This window comes from Hipposideros armiger, unplaced genomic scaffold, assembly GCF_001890085.2.
Source record: "Hipposideros armiger isolate ML-2016 unplaced genomic scaffold, ASM189008v1 scaffold_780, whole genome shotgun sequence".
Classification (NCBI taxonomy): domain Eukaryota; kingdom Metazoa; phylum Chordata; class Mammalia; order Chiroptera; family Hipposideridae; genus Hipposideros; species Hipposideros armiger.
The window spans coordinates 612,892-634,912 of NW_017732130.1; the positions used below are offsets into that span (position 1 = coordinate 612,892).

General features: G+C 37.8%; 1 protein-coding gene across 1 annotated transcript in view; it reads right to left on the reverse strand.

The window, feature by feature from the left end:
• Positions 1-222: 222 nt before the first annotated feature.
• The window catches only part of TYR (tyrosinase), a 109,727-nt gene continuing 87,928 nt past the window's right edge, over positions 223-22,021 (reverse strand). Inside the window, exons 4-5 of the mRNA XM_019628302.1 lie at positions 7,390-7,571; positions 223-827 (exon numbers count right to left, since the gene is read on the reverse strand). Coding sequence (XP_019483847.1) covers positions 595-827; positions 7,390-7,571 — 415 coding nt within the window. The 3' untranslated portion in view covers positions 223-594. The remainder of the gene's footprint in view (positions 828-7,389; positions 7,572-22,021) is intronic.

Sequence of the window (22,021 nt, forward strand, 5' to 3'; positions counted from 1 at the left end):
TGTTGTAAGGGGCAGGGCGCTTGTGTTCCGTGACCTTCAAAAGCATAATCAAGAACTGAAGGTTGTTTTATATTTGATGTCCATAACACATTTTGGAGCAGGAATGTAAAATAGAAGGGAAACATTATGCTTTCTAAGGAAAATAAAAATGGATCTATCAAACTCAAAGGAGTCAGTTAGTATAAATTTGTTACTATTTTATTAAAATCAAAGGAAGGGGATAATGAAAAAGAAACACGTCATTAAACGATCAGAAGGAAAAAGTCAAACATTGCCACATTTTATAAGAGCACTTTTATTCAGATACAAGGAGCAATTACTCGTTACCAAATGGCATAATTTCCTGGGAAATGGGCTTGAGGAAAACTGTCAAAAAAGTGATCAAAACACAGCAAGGCAAGCACAGGTGCGGTCTACCTGAGTTGGGGGTGGGGGTGGGTGGNGGAGGTGTACTTTGTATTAGATTACAATTCTGATAACGGTCTTCACAGACACTTACCAGGGATTTTTGTTGGAACATGCCCTGGAGACTCAAACATCACTTGAGTTACAGGGAGGGCAGGCTTTTCGCCCTACCCTGTTGCCTAAAGCCTTTTATAAATGGCTCTGATACAACAAGCTTTGGTAATCCTCCTTTTCCATGAGCAGTGGCTGCTCTTCTTCAGGGAGCTGCTTTCTTCTCTTGCGACGACGACAGAACAGGCTCGTAATGCCTCCTAGCACAGCAGTGAGGACAGACCCCACCAGAGCTGCCCCAATGAGCCATGGCCAGATCCGACTTGCTTGTTCTAAGTAGGGCTTAATGTAGTCTTGGAAAAAGTCTGGCTCTGAAACAGAAAGACACCCCAATGTTTTTACTATTGTTGTTGTTGTCCTCATCTTTATCATCATCAGTACCCTTGCGTAGGACGTTGGAGTCACACACGTGGGTTTGAATGCCAGCTCTGCTACTAACCAGGCTGCAAGAGCTTGGAAAAGTTGCACCTAATATTTCTAAGCCTCAGTTTCTTCATTGGGAAAATAGGAAAACAATACCACCTTGTTGGGATGTTTTAAAGTTTGTAGATAATGTCTGATCTGTAAGTTATACAGTGTCTGCCCCCATGTCAGCTACTATGACTTTTTAAGCTATTTATTCTGGTATTTGCCTCCATATTTCTAAATAACAACCAAATATGACTATCTCTTAATTTATCAAGTTTATTTCGGAAGTTTCTCCAAGTACACATGATGATTTTAGCTCTCTTACAACTCCCCTTTTCTTTCTTCATTGTTTTCAGAATAATATGATTTTGGGTCAAATCCACAGCTAGGATTTTCATTATTTTTAGTATTTAGATATTATTGACAGTTGAACCAATTGTTATGCTATGATTACATTTCCTTTCTTACATTTTTTTCCCTTGAGCTTAATAATTTTATTGTATCCTTTTGCTTGATTTTAAAGCACCCACCACCATTTATAAGATACTCTAAGGTATTCTATATCCATTTTGTAATATAATGGAAACAAGAGTGCATATAGGGCTTAACATTACAGAAAATTATGGTTATATGACTTAAGTCTTAAGCAAAGTAAAATATTCAACTTTTGGGCAGTTCCCTTAAAAATAAAAAGGTGTGCCTTTTGCTTTTTCCTTAGATGGAGTGTGGTTAATGTTGTGCTGAGCCATCATGGACCATGTGGTCCAGGTTAAGTTAAACCTTATGCAACTGTAGGAAAGGAACAGCTTTGGTCCTTGAAATTATGAAGCTGATATTTAACAACATACCAAAATTGTTATTTGAATAATAATTTACTTAAGCCTTGGATATTTGAACCCAGATCTGCTCCCCATACCTACTTTTCCATCCTTGTTGATGGAACTGTAATCTTCCTTTATGATCCCTTTCCTTTCCTAGAATCATTATTCAGAATTCACTGTGTTCGAAATGAGAGTTGGGTAGCTCTGGAGCTGATGATAGCCTTACTTCTCAACATGTAGAAGACAGGATGAAGTCAACACACTCCAAAAAGTACAGACAAGAGCCAGAGAATGAATACAATGGAATATTACTCAACCAAAAAAAACACAAACAAACACCATGGATGGACTTAAAGGGTCTTATACTAAGTGAAATAAGTCATACATAGAGAGACAAATACTATATGATTTCACTTATATGTGGAATATAAAGAACAAAACAAACACACAAACAAAACAAAAACAGACTCATACACATAGAGAAAAAAGTGATGGTTACCAGATGGGAGGGGGGTTGGGGGGGCGGAGTGAAAAAGTTGAAGGGATTAAGAAGTACAAATTGGTAGTTATAAAATAGTCATGAGGATGTAAAGTACAGCATAGGGAATATAGTCAATAAAATGATAATAACTATGTATAGTGCCAAATGGGTACTAGACTAGTCAGGGGGGATCACTTCTTAAATTATATAAATGTCTAACCACTATGTTGTACACCTGATGCTAGTATAAAATAATATTGAATGTCAGCTATAATTGAAGTTGAGAACCAAATGATTTCACTGATATGTGGGATATAAAACTGAAAGCAACAAAGGAACAAGACAAACAAATGAAGAAACAAAAACTCATAGGCACAGACAATAGTTTCGTGGTTACCAGAGGGTAAGGGGGGAGGGGGTGGGAGATGAGGGTAAATGGGATCAAATACATGGTGATGGAAGAACTGGCTCTGGGTGGTGAACACACAATGTCATATATAGATGATGTATTACAGAATTGTACACCTGAAACCTATGTAACTTTACTAACCATTTTAACCCCAATAAACTGTAATTAAAAAAAAGAAAGAAAAATAAAAACTAATAATGAAAAAAGAGAGAATGAGGGGGGGAGAGAGAGAGAGAGAGAGAGAGAGAGAGAGAGAGAGAGAGAGAGAGAATGAATGAATATCAGTCCTTAGGGCACTTAGTCCCCGCTGTCCCTCAATCTCAGTTGCATTTCTGCTTTTCCCACAGCTTGAGTCATCCTGTTCCTTGAATTTTGTAAACCAATAAATCCTCCTTTTATCTAATCTCATTCCCATGGAGTTTCTGCTATTTGTACTTCAAAAAGTCCTAATTATTTTAAAAAGTGAATTATATGTCTACTACAATAAAAGATAAAGTATCAGGATATTCTGGAATTACAATTATATGTAAACTTCATATATAGTAAAAATGAGATCCATAAACTAAGGAGAAAAAGGAATATTTATTTAATAAAATATCTTGGAAAAAAATAGGTAGAAACATGAAGTAAAATTTAAAATGAGAGTCTCACTTGACCCCATAAACTCAACAATGATCAGAATGATTAAAGCATGGATGTTCTTTTATTCAATCCAGAGAATTTGTTAAAAACTAATTTTATATTAAAGCCCCATATTCATTCAAAGAAGATGAAGTGGGGCTTCTAAGGCTTAAGTGGGGCTACAGGGCTAGAACCCTGTCCATTTCTCCTGCTGTCTTCTTCCTTCCTTGGCACTGTCCTTTGGTCAGCTGTCACTAAGGTACCTCTAAACACCTTAGAATTTATTAAGCATAATTTGAAGAGTACTGCAATTTAATGTTTCTTTGCATCAGGCAGGGACAATAACTTGCAAACGATAAACATCATCAAATAAATTATAATACAAACAATGTATAACTTGGAATTATAGTAATTTAAATCTAAGCAATGGAAACTAATAAAGCTAAAATACACAAAGTAAATTAAAAATGTGAAATTTTTGTTCCATCAAACATAAAAGATATTGTTTTTAATATATTTTAGAATTATTTTGAAAATGTGACTACAGAAGCCTAGCTTGTATCACTATTAGTGACTTTGATATAGAGTACATCTAAAATGTCTAATAAAATGTGCAGTATACGGAGGTCACATATAAATATAATTTTCTTTATTTTTAAAGATTTAACTAGAAATAAGTAATAAATACCTTTAAGTATATTTAAGTAATAAATACCCTACTGTGACTCTTTTAATACCCTCTATCTTTACTCCTCCAATGGTTTTTGTTCTCTTTCAGTAAAAATTACCCTTTGGACACTAGGGAAGGAACAATCATGTGGAAATATGTATATGAGACACATGGGAAATAAAGAGAACCCCCTCTTCTGTGGAGTAATAGATAATAAGTTTGTGATTCAATATTTGCTACTTACTAGCTTCGTGACTTAGAATTAGTCACCATCTTTCTGTTCTCAATTTAGTTATCTATAAAACAGAGTAGATATCACTACTACGTAGGATTGTGAAAAAATAACAATTTATATCTGATGTCTCTCATATTAGTGCCTGCTGGCCAGAATCTCTTCTGAGTTTCAAGGCTATTCAGCTGCCCCAGAGACATATTTACCCTAATGTCTCATATCACCCCTTTCCCTGTGTAACAGATACAACCAGGATGATTCCTTCTGTGACTGGCACTGCTCCTATTGTTACTGTCTCTGAAATGCATCACCATTCATTATTTTCACAGGCCAGAAAGCTTAAAGGTATCTCTCATATCTCCTTCTTTCTCACCTAATATAAAAATCTTTTTCCAAGTTTGAGAAGTTTTCTCTTCAAAATAATATCAAATTCTTTTGTGCTTTCTGCCTCCCTTCCTGTCACCATCACTGCAACCCAAACTGCCTTCATCTCTCCCCTGGACACTTATAATAGTGTTTTCACTGGCCTCCCTAAATATGTTTGGTAACTGCTCAAAACTTTCTACATGTTGCAGCAACATAATCTTTTGAAAACTCAAATTTGACCATGGCCTGTTTAAAATTCTTTAATGGCTTCCATTTTTCTAACAATATGGCCAGCATCCATAATCAAAAGCCCTTTATCAACTAATGAATTCTTCCAATCATACTGATACCCTCTGAAATACCACTTCATTCATCCATAGAGATAGGCACATCTCTAAATAAATGAATTGTTAGGTAAGTATTATAGTTAAGTTTTTTCTCTTTCATTAGGATGTAAGCTCTGTGAAGACAGGCTTTGTTTGACACTATATCCGTAGTATCTAAGACAATGCCTTTTCAAAGTAAGTGTGAAACATATATATGTAGAAAGAACAAATAAATCAATAAAACCACCAAGAAAACACCTAGGGTGATAGAAGACTTGAAATGTGTTACAGATCCATATCTACAAATGACCTGGGATATTAAGAAGGTTGACATTTTTCTAATTAGCTTTACTTATATTGGTTAAGTGATATCACCCTTCATGATAAATATCACTTGCCCTAAAACTGATTCTCTGATTTCACCCCATACCAGATACCAGTTGACTAGAAAAGCTTGCCAGATATCAACGCTGATCTTGTAGGGCTCACAGCCAAGATGGTGAGGGGTAAGATTTATCCTTAGAAAAATTACCATGTAACTCTATTAAAGGAGTGATTAAACATGACTGTGTATGTGTATAAAATGATTTGATATCTGAGAGTTTGACAAATGAATAAATAAGATCAGAATTTAGCCAGAGAACAGCATATCCAAAAGCATGAGCCAATGGAAAAGCCTGGCATAGTCTGGAAATCATAAAACCCTAAGTGATGAACTTGAAAAACCGTTATCAGTATGATGCTTTCTTTATGTCCTGTGGATATTTTCACAAAGAAGGGAAAATATGTTACTTGAGACTGTCTCTCTTTGACGCACAGTAAGCCACTCCCCTTATCATGTACCTACCCTTTGCAAAATTCCCGGATCTCAGGAATCTTAATATTTTCAAAGAATTAATCTCCTCTGCCGGCCATTTTAGTATTCCTTCCATTGGCTATGATCTTCAGATAAAGCAGAATAGGTCAACTATATCTGTTCAATTAGTGGACCCCCAAAGGGCAGGAAAAGGTGGATAAAATACAGGTTCTCTCATTTACCCTAAATCATGGTTTTCCTATGCCATGTATTAGCTGGATGGCCTCGGACAAGTTACTTGTATTCTTTAAGCCTCTGCTTTCTCATCTATGAAAAGGAAAAAATTAATAGAACCTACTTCATATGGTAGTTATGAAGATTAAAGGGCATAATGCAAACAGCACACCTAGAAGAGTTCCTGGCGCATAAAAAATACTCAATATGTGTTAGCTATTATGAAATGACTAAATTTATCTCTTCAGTGTAATTTTCCATTGCTCATACTACTCAAATAGGAGAATTTAAATTCAATAAATACACTCTACACTTTAAAACTCTATTTCACTTGTTATTCTTTTAGTTTAGATTAACATTCCCTGCCCTCATCTGTCTTCTGCCTTGCTGCTCATCCTTCAAAACCTTGTCTTGTCTATCCAGAATGAACTATTCAGAAATCATCGTTTTCTCCTCTGTGAAATTTGAGACTTGCTTAACTACACTTAACACAGCCTTCTGTTTCATTCTTTCTTGCACAATTGCCTGACTTCCACATTGAATTTATAGCTCTGTGAGGTCTGCCACAAGAGGTAGCAAGTTGGTAAATGCCATTCATTTGTTCATTTTGTTTTATTTATCTGTTTATGTTTTCATGAATTATCAATGAGTATAATGAAGCATCAATGCTTGCTGAATACCTCTTACCCACAAGCCATATATTGTTTTACTACATTTGGTTGCTGCCCCTCTTTGTGTTAGTGGAAAGCATAGTGTAGTGCAGTGAAGAGGACTTCTTAGTGTCGAAATCTGACTCCCCCACATATTGGTTTAGGGGAGACATTACTGTTCCTCATTTAGTAAGAAGTTATTGACATAGTTCTTTCTACTCAGTAAGATTATTTAAAACCAAGATCTAGTTACAATTCTAGATTTTAATACCACTACCTTAATCATAGTCATAGCTGTTATTATTATTATTATTATTATTATTATTATTATTATTATTGGGGCTTAAAGTTAAAATGTCCACAATTTTTCTTGGTAATCCAGCAGGAATTTCCCAAAGATGACTCCCAGACTGCTGGATGTTTATCTGTGCCACACTGCCCTAGGCTTTTTAACACATCACATTAATTTAATTTTCATAACATCTCTGAGGTGTTCTGATCCCAAATTTCAGGTTAAGAAACTGAGATTCAGGGAATTGAAGTAAAGTTTCCCAAGGTCACACAATAGACAGCAGATAGACTCATGTCTGAAACCCCCCTTGTTTTCTCCCGATTTTAATTCTAGTGCTTTTTCCGTGGTTTTCATGTGCAAGATGTATATTAAGCAGAATGAATATAAATTTAAAGATTCTTGCAACTTGGTTCATGTAGTAAATTAGTGATTAGTAAATTGCAATGTACTTTCCCAATTTAAAGGATTTGGTGATAGTGTTATAAAAACATAAGGTTCTGTATTCTCTCAAAAGAAATTGGTCACACACTTTATTCAGAAATTCATATAAAATAAATTGAACTTTACCTGAATCTTGTAGGTAACTGTAGTCATAGCCCAGGTCTCTGGAAGAAATAAAGAAATCACCATTTCTGTAGAGAGGTATGAAAGGAACCATGTAGGACTCCCGGTTATGGCCAATGGGTGCATTGGCTTCTGGATAAACTTCTTGAAGAGGTCGGTGCCTTCGGAGCCACTGTTCAAAAATACTGCCGAGGAAAGGATTATTCAGATTCAGAAACACATTGTTGTTTATAAAAGAAATATTTGGATTTCTAAAGTAAAATAGCAGTACATATTCGTTATATCTTTTATAAAAAGATTTTCATTAAAAATATAGTGAGCATATAATATTATATTAGTTTTAGTTGTATACAAGTTATGCAACATTTATATATCTAAAGAAGTGATCACCATAATAAGCCCAGAAACCATCTGACAGCATAGCACGCTATCATAATATTATTGACTATATTCCCCATGTTGTACATTATATCCCCACGACTTATTTGTTTTACACCTGGAAATTTGGACCTTTTATTGCCCTTCACCTTTCCCCCCACCTTTTTCAATTTTCCAGTTACACTTGGCATTCAATATTTTTTTATATTTTAGATATACAGCATATGGTTAGACATTTATATAATTTAAGAAGTAATTCTCCTGACTAGTTTACCTGGCACTATACATAGTTATTACCATATTATTGACTATATTTCCTTTGCTTTATTTACGTCCCCATGATTATTTTGAATCTTAACGATTTGTTGTTAATCCCTTCACCTTTTACACCCTGCCCCAACCCCCTCCCATCTATCACCCTAAGAAATCTAGTACCCATCTGACACCATAAATAGTTATTACAGTATTATTAACTATAATCCTTATGCTGTACCCTACATCCCCATGACTACTTTGTAACAACCAATTTGTACTTCTTAATCCTTTCCCTTTTTTTATCCACCCCCTCAACACCTCTTCCATCTGGCAACCATCAAAATGTTCTCTGTATCTATAAGCCTGTTTCTGTTTTGTTTATTTTGTTCTTTAGATTTCACATATAAGTGAAGTTACGTGCATCTGTCTCACATACTCCACTCAACACAACACCCTCCAGGTCCCTCATGCCACCTCAGATGGCAAGAACCCATTTCCTGCCATGGCTGAGTATATGTACCACCTCCTCTTTATCCATTTTTCCATTGACAGATACCCCCGGGCTGCCTCCACACCTTGGCTATTGTAAACAATACTGTAATGAACATATGGATGCACATCTCCCCTCAAAGTAGTTTGGGATTTTTCAGATAAATACCCACAAGTGGGATTACTGGGTCCTCTTTGTCTCTTGTTATAGCCTTTGTTTTAAAGTCTATTTTGTCTGGTATAAGTATTGCTACTCTAGTTTTTCTTGTTTTCATTTTCATGAAATAACTTTTTCCATCCCTTTACTTTCCATCTGTGTGTGTCTTTCAATCTGAAGTGAGTCTCTTGTAGGCAGCATATGTAAGGGTCTTGTTTTCTTATCCATTCAGCAAACCTATGTTTTTGGTTGGAACATTTAATCCACTTACATTGAAAGTAATTGTTGATAGATATGGTATATAGTTATAGCCATTTTATTATTCATATTTTTGATTTTTTTTTCCATCTTAAAGAAGTCCTTCTAAGATTCCTTGTAATACTGGTTTGGTGGTGATTGAACTCCTTTAGCTTTTTCTTATCTGTCCTTTAGCTTTTTATCAGTCCTTTGATTTTATTTTTTTTAAATTTTTTAATTTTATTTATTTATTTATTTTTTATTGGGGAATTGGGGGGATGGGAACAGTGCTGTGGAATTGGGGGAAGGGGAACAGACAAGTTGCTGTTGTTTTTTGTTCTTCAGTCTAGTTGTGGAGGACATTGCTTCACTGGCCCAAGTTGGCACCATCATTGCGCTCTTCCCGGGCGAGGCAGATCAGTCGCCGGCTTCTGGACGGCCGCTCACTGCGGCTGCTGGCCGCTCACGCTAGCTGCTGGCTACACACAGTAGCCCATGGCAACCCACTGCCACAGGGACTGCAGCCTACGCCGTTGCCGGCAACTCCCGGCAGCCCAGCTCCAGGTTGAGCTGTTGTTCAGCATCTTAGCTGTGGAGGGCAGTGTCACTGGCCCTCATAAGTGGGATCCGAACCGGGGCCCTCTGGCATCCCAAGCGAGTTCTTAACCATCGCACCACTTGGCCAGCCCCAGTCCTTTGATTTTAAATGATAGTCTTTGCTGGGAAGAGTACCATTGGTCTTAGGTCCTTGTTTTTCATTACGTTGAATATTTTGTGCCTATCCCTTCTGGCCTGCAAAATTTCTGTTGAGAAATCAGCTGACAGTCTTATGAAGGCTCCCTTGTAGGTAACTAACTGCTTCTCTCTTGCTGCTTTTAGTATTCTCCCTTTGCCTTTAACCTTTGCCATTTTAATTATGATGTGTCTTGTTGTGCCTCTTTGAGTGAATCTTTTTTGGGATTCTCTGGGCTTGTATGTCTATTTCCTTCATCAGGTTAGGAAAGTTTTCAGTCATTATTTCTTCAAATAGATTCTTAATCCAATACGTTTTTTCTTCTCCTGGTACCCCTATGATGCAAATGTTGTTATGCTTGGTGTTGTCCCAGGGGTCTCTTAAGTTATCCTTATTTTTTTGGATTCTTTTTTCTTTTTGCTGTTCAAATTGGGTGTTTTCTGTTATCCTGTCTTCCACATCACTGATTCAATCCAGCTGAATCACTGCATTATCTAGTCTAGTGATTCTTTCTAGTGTATTCTTCATTTCAGTTATTGTATTCTTCACTTCTGACTGGTTCTTATTTTATGGTTTCTATGTCATTTTTTAAATTACTATTCTTTTTTCTTTTTTTAAGCTGCCATCCTGCCACCTGTTGGCAGCTCAGCTCGGGCCGTGAATCAAACCAGCAACCTTGTTGCTCAGAGCTTGCACTCTTGAGCGAGGTCTTAAACAACTGAGCCACTCGGCCGGCCATATGTCATTTTTTATGCTTGCAATCTCTTTGTTGAAGTTCTCACTAAGTTCCTTGAGCTTCCTTGTAACCATTGTTTTGAACTCTATATTTGATAGGTTGCTTGCTTCCATTTTGTTTAGTCCTTTTTCTGGAGTTTTCTCCTGTTCTTTCATTTGGGGCATATTTTTTTGTTTCCTTATTTTGTCTGCCTCTCTGTGTTTGTTTCCTATGTGTTTGGTAGGTTGCTATGTCTCCCAGTCTTGTCTGGTGGCCTTAAGTAGAAGGGGTCCTATGGGGCCCAGTGGCAAAGTCTCCCTGGTCACCTGAACCAGGTGCTTCAGTAGTGTCCCTTGTGTGGGTACTGTGTGCCCCCCTGTTATAGTTGAGCCTTGATTGTTGGCATGTCAGTGGTTGGTACTGACCCTCAGGCTGACTGGCTGTGGTATTTGGCCATGTCCACAGCTTATTGTCTTACTCCAAAGAGTGGGTTTCACCCCAGCAGGCTCTGGTGCCTGTTGAAACTGCCCTTTGTGCGTGCCACTTTTGGGGATAATTGGGTGGTGCTGCGCTGTGGTTTGAAGCCCATCTCCAAGTATGTTGGTTCTGGTGCCTCTTGGGAGGGGATCCTGTGCAGGCCCAGGTCAGCCCCTGCCTGTGGCTGTCTGGGGAGTACCTGTTAGGAGCTACAAAGTGATTTGTATTTGGTTGGTGCCTGCGCTGTACCTGGAGGCACGTGGGAGAGGCCACGCTGTGAACCAAGGATGGATGCTACGAGTACCAGGTCTGGGGTAGCTCCACAGAAAGCTAGGATACTCTGAGGCCTGCTACCACCTGCTGGCTCCCATAAGTTTCAGCTGATGATAAAGCTTCCTGCAGTAGGCAAATTGGGTGAGGCAGGGTCTCATTGAGTCAGCAGGGTGGAGCAGCAATGCTCATCAGGTCAATCAGATTTAGATGTGGCCTGTGGGGGCGGGCTCAGCATAAGAAAGATGGCAACTGCTTGACAGCTGCCCAGGAGAAGGTCCCCACACAGGAAAAATAGGAACTGTCCCTCTAGTCCTCCCCCGACGTAACACAACTCAGTCTTTCCCATATGTCTCTGCTGCCCCCAGAGTCACTGTCCATCTGCTGGAGCCCAGGGTGAGTGTCTGTGTGGGCCCTTTACAGAAATGTCTGTTTCCCACAGTCTTCTCTCCCACCCATACAGTTGGAATCCCCACTGTTTTTCACAGCCAGAAGTTGTGGGGGCTTCTCTCCCCAGCACCAGTACTCTGGGCTGGAGATCCTGGTATGGGGGGCTGGGGCCCCTTGCTGCTTCGCGGGGAACCTCTGTGACCGAGATATTTCTCCCAGTTTTCAACTGCCACATGTGGGAGTGGGACCAGCTGGTTTCGCATCTCCGCCCCTCCTACCAGTTTCAGCGTGGCTTCTTTATATCCTTAGTTATAAAACTTCTGTTCATCTAGACTTGGTTCTCCAGGCTGATTGTTCTATAATGTAGTTGTAATTTTGATGTGTTCATGGGATGAGGCAAACACAGAGTTTATCTATTCCGCTATCTTGGATCTCCTAATAGTGATTGTCCATATCTGACATATCTTAAAATCCCAAGATGTGGAAAGATGCCAAATATATTTTTCATGCTTTTAAAGTATTTTTTAAAGCACCAGTTTATGCTGCCAGGCTCTGATGAAAGTCACTCATTTGAAAGAAATATTAGAGCATAACTTCAAAAAAGGAATTTCTTAGAAGATAAATGAAACTTACATGATGAGCTTAGACCCTTCAGAATGCTGTAGAGAAAGATAATTATTAGTTGAATGACAATTGAGTTATAGTTGTAAATTAAATATGTTTCTTGTTGCAAAGAAAGAACATACAAAACTAAATTGGAATTAATACTGGAATTTGGTGATTTTTTTTTTGTCATGCTGAGGGACTTTTAATTTTTTAAAAAAAATTATTTTAACCTTCTTTTTATGTTTGGTGACATGTATGCTTAAAGAATCTTGGAGGGAGAAAGAGCTCACTTTCCATGATAGAGGCTAAAAATATTTATTTTGTTTCCTGACTTCCCCTGAAGCTAGAGTATGACCTCATGATCAATAGTCAGTCAATCAGACATACCCATCCAAAGCTTTGAAACAGGAGATACTGATACAAAGAAGTGAGGGCAATGGAACACCAGTCTAGTAGTGGAAAATAGCAGTTGTGATAATAACATCAAGTTTATAGGGGCAGAATGGCCAGAGGCACCAGAAAGGGTATCTGCTGTCCAGGGGTACCCTGTGTTTTCTAGCATGATTTTGGCAGATAACTTGGCTGCTGCCCTCTCCCTTGTTTACACCTGTTCCTAAACCTGCTTCTGCATGATTTCCTTACCTATCCAATATCCTCTCATCAAATACTTTTCCTGTTTAAATCAGTAGAGTTAGTTACTGTTGCATTTAATTAAGAACTCTGACTGGAACCATAGCTAAAAAATTAAAAGATCAAAAAGGTCCAGTAAAACAAAGTTCCAAACTAAAGCAGAATTTATAGTGGGTCATTAAAAGTGTGACAAAGAGAGTGGCTTTGTATTATCAGGCCATATAATGTGGGAGGAAGAAAACAAGATCACTAGATCTGGAGTCGGAGAACTCCCCTTGAGTCCTAGTTCTGGTTTAAGAGCAGTATGACTCCAAGAAAATCACCAAACATTTTGGAGACTTAGCCTTGTCATCCTTAAAATGAAAGTAATGTCTGTCCTATCTTTTTCCAAAGGGATTATTCAATGTGATAATTTTTGTGAAAGTGCAAACTAAGGAAGCTATTGTTACTTAGTTATAAAATTTAAGTTAGGAGGTAAAAGGTTAGTGCACAGTCAAAAGGGTGGTGTCTTTTTTAAAAAAGTGATAATGCTTCAAACAAACAAAATTTAAAAAGTAAAAATAAAAACCATTTTGAAGGACAACAGAAAGCAATAAAGCTAGGTGGCAGCAGTGGTGAATTATTTTTTCATGATGGAAAACAATTCTATTTGCTTAGAGAATATGGACTTCAAATACTAGCTATGGTAAATGCTGGTTTTTAATTGTTAATTCATGGAGGGATCAGCAGGGCACTGTAAATACTGAAACTCTGGTCCCCGAAAACCAAATGTTTCCTAAATTGCTCAATTACGAAATATGTTTACTGAGTACCTACCGTATGTCAAGTTTTGGAGAAACACGTACCTGTGTAAAAACCTGAGTGACAAAGGAAATTTGTAAAATTTCTTAAGCAGTTTGATTTTCCTTTTCTTCATCTACAAAATGGTAGTAATATTTATGTCATAAAGGTATTGTGAAGGTTAATTAAAATAACATAAGATACATAGCTAAGTGCTTGATAAATGGTAAGCAGAAGCTATCAGCATCCCTATCTCCTTCTTCCTCATCCACATTATTAATGTTACACTGGGAGAACTTTACAATTGGTGAGAGACATGAGACATACTACAACAGAAATGTGAAAGCCATGTATATTTGAGCTGGGTGTTTAAGAATGGTTATTATTTTGATGGGCAGAAATGGGAAAGGAGAGGATTCAAAAAGATTGTTTGTTCTGAGTGCCTCGTTTCTTCGACTGAAGTAATTAGAAACTGGCTTAACAAATAAACCCCCAATTCTATTCAAGTCCTAAAATTTTATGAATTAGTATTTTTAACTTCCACAGTGTTCTAGTCACAAAAGCATTATTTATTCATCATATACAATTCAGAAAATGTAAACACAATAAAAGAAAAGAAAAAAATCACATGTAATTGTTCCATATTTTATATCTAGTTTTATATCTAGTTATATCTAGTTTTATATTTTATATCTAGTTATATCTAGTTTTTAAAATATTCATATTTAGCATTACATATACATTTAACAAAAAAGAATTGTATACTTGATAATGTTTTTTGGGTTTTTTTTTAGATTTTTATTGGGGAATTGGGGGAGGGGAACAGTGCTGGGGAATCAGGGGAAGGGGAACAGACAAGTTGCTGTCCTTTTGTTCTTCAGTCTAGTTGTAGAGGATGTCACTTCACTGTCCATGTTGGTATTATCATTGCGCTCTTCCTGGGTGAGGCAGATCAGTCGCCAGCCTCTGGACGGCCACTCACGGTGGCTCTTGGCAGCTCACACCGGCTGCTGGCTACACAAGGTAGCTTATGGCAGCCCATTGCAGCAGGAGCTGCAGCCTACGCCATCACCAGCGACTCACGGCAGCCCAACTCCAGGTTGAGCTGTTGTTCACGATCTTAGCTGTAGAGGGCAGTGTCACTGGCCCTCATGTGGGATCCGAACCGGGGTCCTGCTGCTTAGAGCTGGTGTCCCAAGCCAGCTCTTAACCAACACGTCACTCGGCCGGCCGATAATGTTTTATAAGACATTTTATTTTTACTGAACAATGTTTAAACAATATTTAAACATGTTTAAACAATGTTTACCAGTTTTTAACTGGCAAATCTAGTTTTTAAGGTGAAGTACACTCTCTGATAATTAATCTCTCCCCCACCTCTATTAAACTGACTGATTTAGAAACAGCCAGTATACAATGAGCTACTAGACAAGGGCTTGAGGCAAAAATTGTGCCTCTTGTCAAATGAGAAAAATTACTACTATACTCCAATTTATAAATAATCTTGTTTCTGCCAAGATATAAAAATTCTTTACCTAAGTAAGAGAAGGACATCAATTCTTAGCACCAAAGGATTTAATGGATGAAGCCATTAATGTGCTCACCCACCTTATCAACCTTTTAAAATGAAAGTATTAATCTTGATTAAATTCTTCATTGGTGGTTCTCATCTTCAGTTAATTTCATCAAACCATGTCTAGAATGGCTCACATTGGAATACTAATGTTTAACTTAGATAATCACACTGACATTTTGGGGAAAAAAATATCCTCTCACCAAAGGTTCATTTAAACTATATCTAGACAGTTTTTTGGAAGTCTGAGCAACAATGAAATGCACAAAAGAGGATTAGGAAAAGGTCAAGATTATCATAGATGTAAACAAAAACATGTGTTTTATACATAAAGTAACAGGTTTTAGATCTGACATGAAAAGACCCTGGTCACTCTCATCCTTACAACAAGGAAAAACTAGACAAATGGAAAATCAATCATTTTTGTCAGACCCATGAGAGAACTGAAGTCCCAGGACAAACTGCCTCCCCACCAACTGCAGAGATACGTGCATGCAGATGAACACAACTGAGATTTGCTTGCCAGGAGAAGCAGCTGCCCTGCGCACTGGTAGGGATACTCAAACACTTTGATGAATGACTGGAGGTTGAAAGTGGAAACTAGTGATACTGGGAAACACCTGGGAGCCTTAGGAGAGATTCCCACACATTTGGGGGTTTTATCACACATTGGGGGGTTTTACAGAAAAACTGTACCAGGTTTTCACAATGAAGTTTTCAGAAAGACCCTCTCCTGGCTCCGTTAGGGGAGGGAGAGAGTGACCATTGTGAATTATATCCAGAGTCTTCTCCATAATAATGCCCCTTTATCCAGGGAAAATGACTCCAAGAGCCTTATCCCAGGTGGAAGGGAATTCCTCTCAGTCCAGCCTCTTCCAGCCTTCCTGTCTCACCTGAAGGGAAATAAATAATAGGCCACATGGGTCAGGGCTTTAAGGAAATAGATTGTTAGGCATGCTGCAACAAAAAAGGGAGTAGGGGACAGGGAGGGGGAAAAATGAAGTTGAGAAACGCCCATAATGGTCACCGTCTCCAACATATTGGCCAACTAAAGGACTAAAATTTAATCAGGATATTTTAGAACTCTTCCGTCTCCCTCATTTTTATCATGATGCCAACAGAGCTCCAGTGGAATAACAGTGAGTTACAGCTAAAAGAGGTGCAAGACTGATAGTATCTGAGGAATAGTATTTAGGGAAGCCCAAAGCCAAGAGTGGAAATTAAACAAAGACGCTAGAGAAATTTGAAGCTTTTGGCACCGATATGCTACAAAAATCATTAAACACAGACCTTGCCAGTTTAATATAAATTCTTATATTAAAGACCTATCTACCTCATTTCTTATCAACCAGTAAAACATATTTGACTTTCAATAAAATATTACAAGGTATCCCAAAAGGAAAGAAAACAAGATAGCCTGAAGAGACAAAGCAATTATCAGACTCAACTCATATATGACATGGATTTTGAAATGATCAGATAGGAAATTTAGATAACTGCGAATAATAAGTTGAGATAGGAAAAGTAAACAACATGCAAGAACAGATGGGTAATGCAGGCACAGACCCAGAAACTCTAAGAAAGAGTCAAAGGAAATGGTAGAAATCAAAACCACTGTAATAAAAATGGAAATGCCTTTAATGGGCTCATCAGTAGACTATACAGCTGAGGAAAAAATCAGGGAGCCTGAAGATAGAAACTTCCAAAAGTAAAATGCAAAGAGAAAAAAAAAAAAGAATGAAAAAAAGTAAAGAACTCTGGGACAATTTCAAAGACGGTAACACATATGTAATTGAAACAAGAAGAAGGAGTAAATAGAGCAGAAGAAATGTTCTCCAATCAAAGGAACCAGAGGAGCCAACAAAATAGTGTCCAATGGCCAAAAGTGGAACAATGTAAGTCACAGAATAAATAAAGTAGTATTAGATTATAACCCAAAGTATAAAATTAATGAGTCCATACTGATATAATTTAATGAATAAATCTATAAATGGGGAAATACATAAATCTACCATGCAGAATTCCAAATAATTATGTAGATACTCCCAAGTACATAAAGCAGGTGGCACATAAGTCCCCACTCCCCATATGCTATGTATAGTGAGTTCCTTCCAAAGAGTACAGTATAGAAGGGTGGTGAAGTCATTTACATTTTAAGAAATCTGACATTCAGTGTTATTCTATTGTATTTCAGCTTCAGGTGTACAGTGCAGGGGTCAGGCATCTACACCATCTATGAAGTGTTCTCTCTGATAAATCCAGTGCCCATCTGGCACCCTATATAATCTTTCCATTATTGATTATGTTCCCCATACTGTGTTTCATATCCCCGTGACTATTTTGTGATTACCAGTTTGTAATTTTTAATCCCTTTTTCTCCCCCATCCCCCATCCCACCTCCCCCCCTTGCATCTAGCAACTATTAGTTTTTTTCTCTGTATCTGAGTCTATTTCTGTTTTGTTTGCTCGTTTATTCTGTTCTTTAGATTCCACATACAAGTATGTGTGTGTGTGTGTGTGTGTGTGTGTGTGTGTGTGTGTGTATAGATAGATATATGTAATGAGAGAGAGATATGTAATGAGAGAGAGAGAGAGAGAGAGAGAGAGAGAGTGAGTGAGTCATGGGATGTGAAGTAGTAAAGTACAGTACAGCATATGGAATATAGTCAATAGAATTGTAACAGCTATATACAATGTCAAAGGGGTAGTAGACTTGGGGGGTTATCACTTTGTGAGGCATGTAAATGTCTAATCTTGTTTGTACACCTGAAACTAATATAAAAAATTTAAAAAAAAAAAAAAACCTGAGAAATACTACTTCTGCCAGGTCATCAAGTTTAACATCAACAATGGTACATCATGTTGACGGTATACATCCTTGATATTATGTGAGGAGAATGTTCTCTACCTCTGTTGTTTTCCTCCCCAAAACACATAACTCTAGCCTAAATATGAGAAAAACATCAGACAAATCCCAATAGTGAGGAACCCTACAAAATGTCTTGAGCAGTACTCCTCAAAGCTGTCAAAGGTCATCAAAAACAAAGAATGTCTGAGAACTCTCATAGCCAAGAGGAGCCTGAGGGACATGATGATTAAATGTAAAGTGGTGTCCTGGATGGGATCCTGAGACAAAAAGATATTTGGTAACTGCTAAATAATGCTAATGTATGGACTTTTGTTAATAATAATGTATAAGTACTGTTTCATTAATCGTGACAAATGTCCCACATGGATGCAAGAGGTTGATAATAGGGAGAACTAGCTACCTGGTATATGCGAACTCTCTTTTGTCTTTGCATCACTTTTGTAAATAGAAGACTATTCTAAAATAAAAGTTTATTAAAAACAACAACTATTATTAATACAGAAACCTTAATGTAGTTAGATGTTTTGGAATTGATTTGCTTTAGTACACTCACCACCACAAAAATGGAACATACATATATACAATAGAGCACTTTTTATTTCACTTATTCATCTATTTCACAAATAGCTGACTATATACTGAGCATCTCTAATAAACTGGCTCTGTGCAAGGAACTGTGAAGTTCCCTGTCCTTGTGGTACTTCGAACCTAATGGTGGATATAGATAGTAACCAGACATTTCAGAAATACATCTATAATTATAGACTGACACAAACTATGCAAGAAAGCAACATGATAACAAGGTTGAATGGGGAGACCTCATTTTATCTACAGCTTCTGGGAAGGCTTTGATGGTGTATTAAACTGAGAGTTGAAGAATGAGTATTTAGAGAAATGTTAGAGGTGTTTCTGAAGACTAGAATAGAATTTGAAGAGGGTTTTCCATGAGAGTTACATTGCAGTTTCCAGGAACTTAAAAACGAACAATATGTCTATGACAAACAAGGAGAAAATAGTTCAAAATGAGGCTAGAGAGGATTGGAGCCCAGATCATGAAGAGTAGTGGAGGCCATGTGAGAAGTATTTGTAGTTTTTCCTAGGAGCAACAGGAAGTCTGTGTATCTGGGGTAGTGGGTGATAACATGGACAGATCATCATTTTGAAAAGACTTCATAGATTGTATTGTGGAGAAGGGGCTGATGGATAGTAAGAGGTGATATACAAGGAGAAAGGAATGAGGGAGAATCAGTGAGAAATCAGTGAGAAAACTACATCTAGGCAAAAAGACGATGTGTGGCTATCCAAGCAGCAAAACTGAGGGATGGCATGTTGCAGAATACTCCGTTTTTCTGGCTTATGCTGTGGGACAAGATATTTTTATCCCCAAAGATGTAGATCACTGGGAAAGTGGTGTAGCATGAGGAAAGAATGTTACTGTTATGAGTTTTGATGTGCTATGCCTGAAGTTGCTTTTGAAACATCTCAATGGGGATGTCAGGTACGCAGCTGGATATTTGGGTCTGAATTTCAGAGCAAGATGTTCTCTGGAAATATAAATTGAGATACCATAAGATTGTAGTAGATAAGTGAAGTTATGAGAGTAGTGAGACAATGAAAACATAAGAGAATCTGGAGTTATTTTTCTCAAATGTCATCTTTCTGAAAGGCCAGGGCAGATGAAGTTATCACATTGTCTTTGAAAACCACTGCTTCAGATGCCTCCAGCCATCCAGTCAAAATTCTAGTCACTCAAAATTATTGAGTGGTTTCCCCTCTTTTCACTTTTTTGTATTATTTGTTTCTGTCATGTAGCCCTAGCTTTGAAACATGTACCTGTTGAAACAAATCTTAATGATTAAATGATAATGTCTTAATTCAAACTTAATCAGAGAAATCCCTCTAAGCCTCAGTATACGCGTGTGTGAATGGGGATGGTGCTACCTACATTAACGTAGTTATGAGAATAAAAATTAAATAAGGAAGTGAAAAGTAGAATAATAACATTTAAGGGTAAAATGAAAGAATATTCATAAAGTGCTTGGCCCAGTTCCTGAAAGGCAACAGTTAATGTATATTTTATTTTCTTCTAAACCCCTCATTTTACAGAGGAAAAAAAATTTAAACATCACAGCTAGTTAATAGCGCGATCAAGGTTGGAATTGAGTGCTCTTGCCTGCCGTTCTATGCCTTCACCCTCTGTGTGTTTATAAAGGGTGATGGCAGTGTTTCTGCAGTTGTGAGAATACATGTGCTTCTACCAAGGTCTGATGTGCAGATTCTAAGGCAATGTGGAAGGGTTTCTTCTTGACCTTCATCTTGAAGTGAAATCTGTGTGTTCCATAGACACCTGTACTAATTACACAGTAATTACTCTAAGTGTTCCTTTGCTCTAAGGACTCACAGATCTCACAGGTTTATACTCAGGGAACAGAAATGAGTACAATACAACAAGATCAGGAAAGGATGTACATTAGCATAGCACGTACAACAAAAGAGATAGAGTGGAATCATAATAAAAACGGCAGAAAAAGAGAAACAGAGAAAGGGGAGATAGCATCTAATTGGGTAGAATATTAGTCAGGGTATCCCAGAAAAACAGAACCTACAGGATGAGGGTATGTGTGTGTGCGTGCACACGCAAAGAGAGAATTAGAGCTAGAGAGACACACAGAGAAAAACATGACCAAATGGCTGAGTACCACGACCTTGACAAGTTGACACATAAAATTGACCAACACAGGTGCTGTCAGGTAAGGGGCCCCATCTTAGATGACACTTGACCGTTAGTTTTGAGAAATGAATAGCAGAAGTCTAAGTAAAGTAATAGAAGGGAAAGCACAGTCTAAGAAGAGTAAAGCACAAGCATAAAGAAACAGGTATGCTTTGGTGGCCTTGCAAGTAGTTCAGAGGGCTGGAAGGAAGGATATATGTGGGTACATGTGGCTAAATCAAGGTAATGTAGGGCCTTTCTACACTTTATGACATGTAAAAGGTCTGAATATTATTCTGAAATCTATGAAGCGTCATTGGAGGATTTTAAACAAGGGAATGAAATAATTATGTTTCATTAAGTATAATTAAATGAACCAGCAGCTGAATTTGCAGGCCCAAAGAGTAACCAGGTAATAGATACATGAACTGCACTGTGACCACTGGAAAATTTCACAGCCTCCCTCTGGGTTTGAAATAACAGGGGCCCAGTAGCTCCTTTATCTTCATGCTCCTTGCTAATGATACAACTCATTTGAGAGGTATTTGGAAGTTTTTACTGAAAACACTTTTAAAAGAAATGCACTCTTTAGAAGCATAGATTGTCAGGGATGAGTAGCTGCAAATGAACAGTGTGTTATACAGCTAAGAAATTAAACTGGGTTCAACCTCAATTAAGTATAATTTCAAGTATATACTCTAAAACTTCTTAGCTCAGTTGTGGAAAGGACAAACTAGTCCTGAGGGAATGGGTAAGAGATTGAAAACCAGATTAAAATCACTTAACCTAATGATGAAACTTGAGGGAACTTAGTGTAAGATCCAAAACATCAGTGATAATGAACCAAAAAGAACCACAGAACTAGAAGTTGAAGAAAGAAAGGCAGTTTTAGAGAGCTTTTCTCCCCTCCTTTTCCCATAAATACTTATGGGTATCATTAAGTGGCAAGGCACCCTGCTATGAACTGCTTGGAGAGCAGATTAAAAGCACGCTCTAGCACTCCCCATGTGATTATAATGTGCAGCCAGGATGGAGAGCCACTACATTAGGCAGAAACTGCATTCAAATCCAATGAGCCAGGCTGCTCACATAGGCCATAGATAGAGAGAATCTGCGAAAAGGGATCCTTAAGGGCCAGCCCTCCCAGGCAAAGCTGGCTATAAGTGGGGGGCAAGCTATTCGTTTCGTTCTCCATAGATATTACCAATTGACCTTCAAAGTCTCAGTGCTCTTACCTGTGAAGTGGTGATAATACAGTTTACCTTGCCCCTTCGTTAAATTGTCCATTTATTTATTCATTATATGTTCTCTCATGTATCCACTACACGTCAAGCTCCAAGAATGGATTAAAGTGGTTCCTATACTC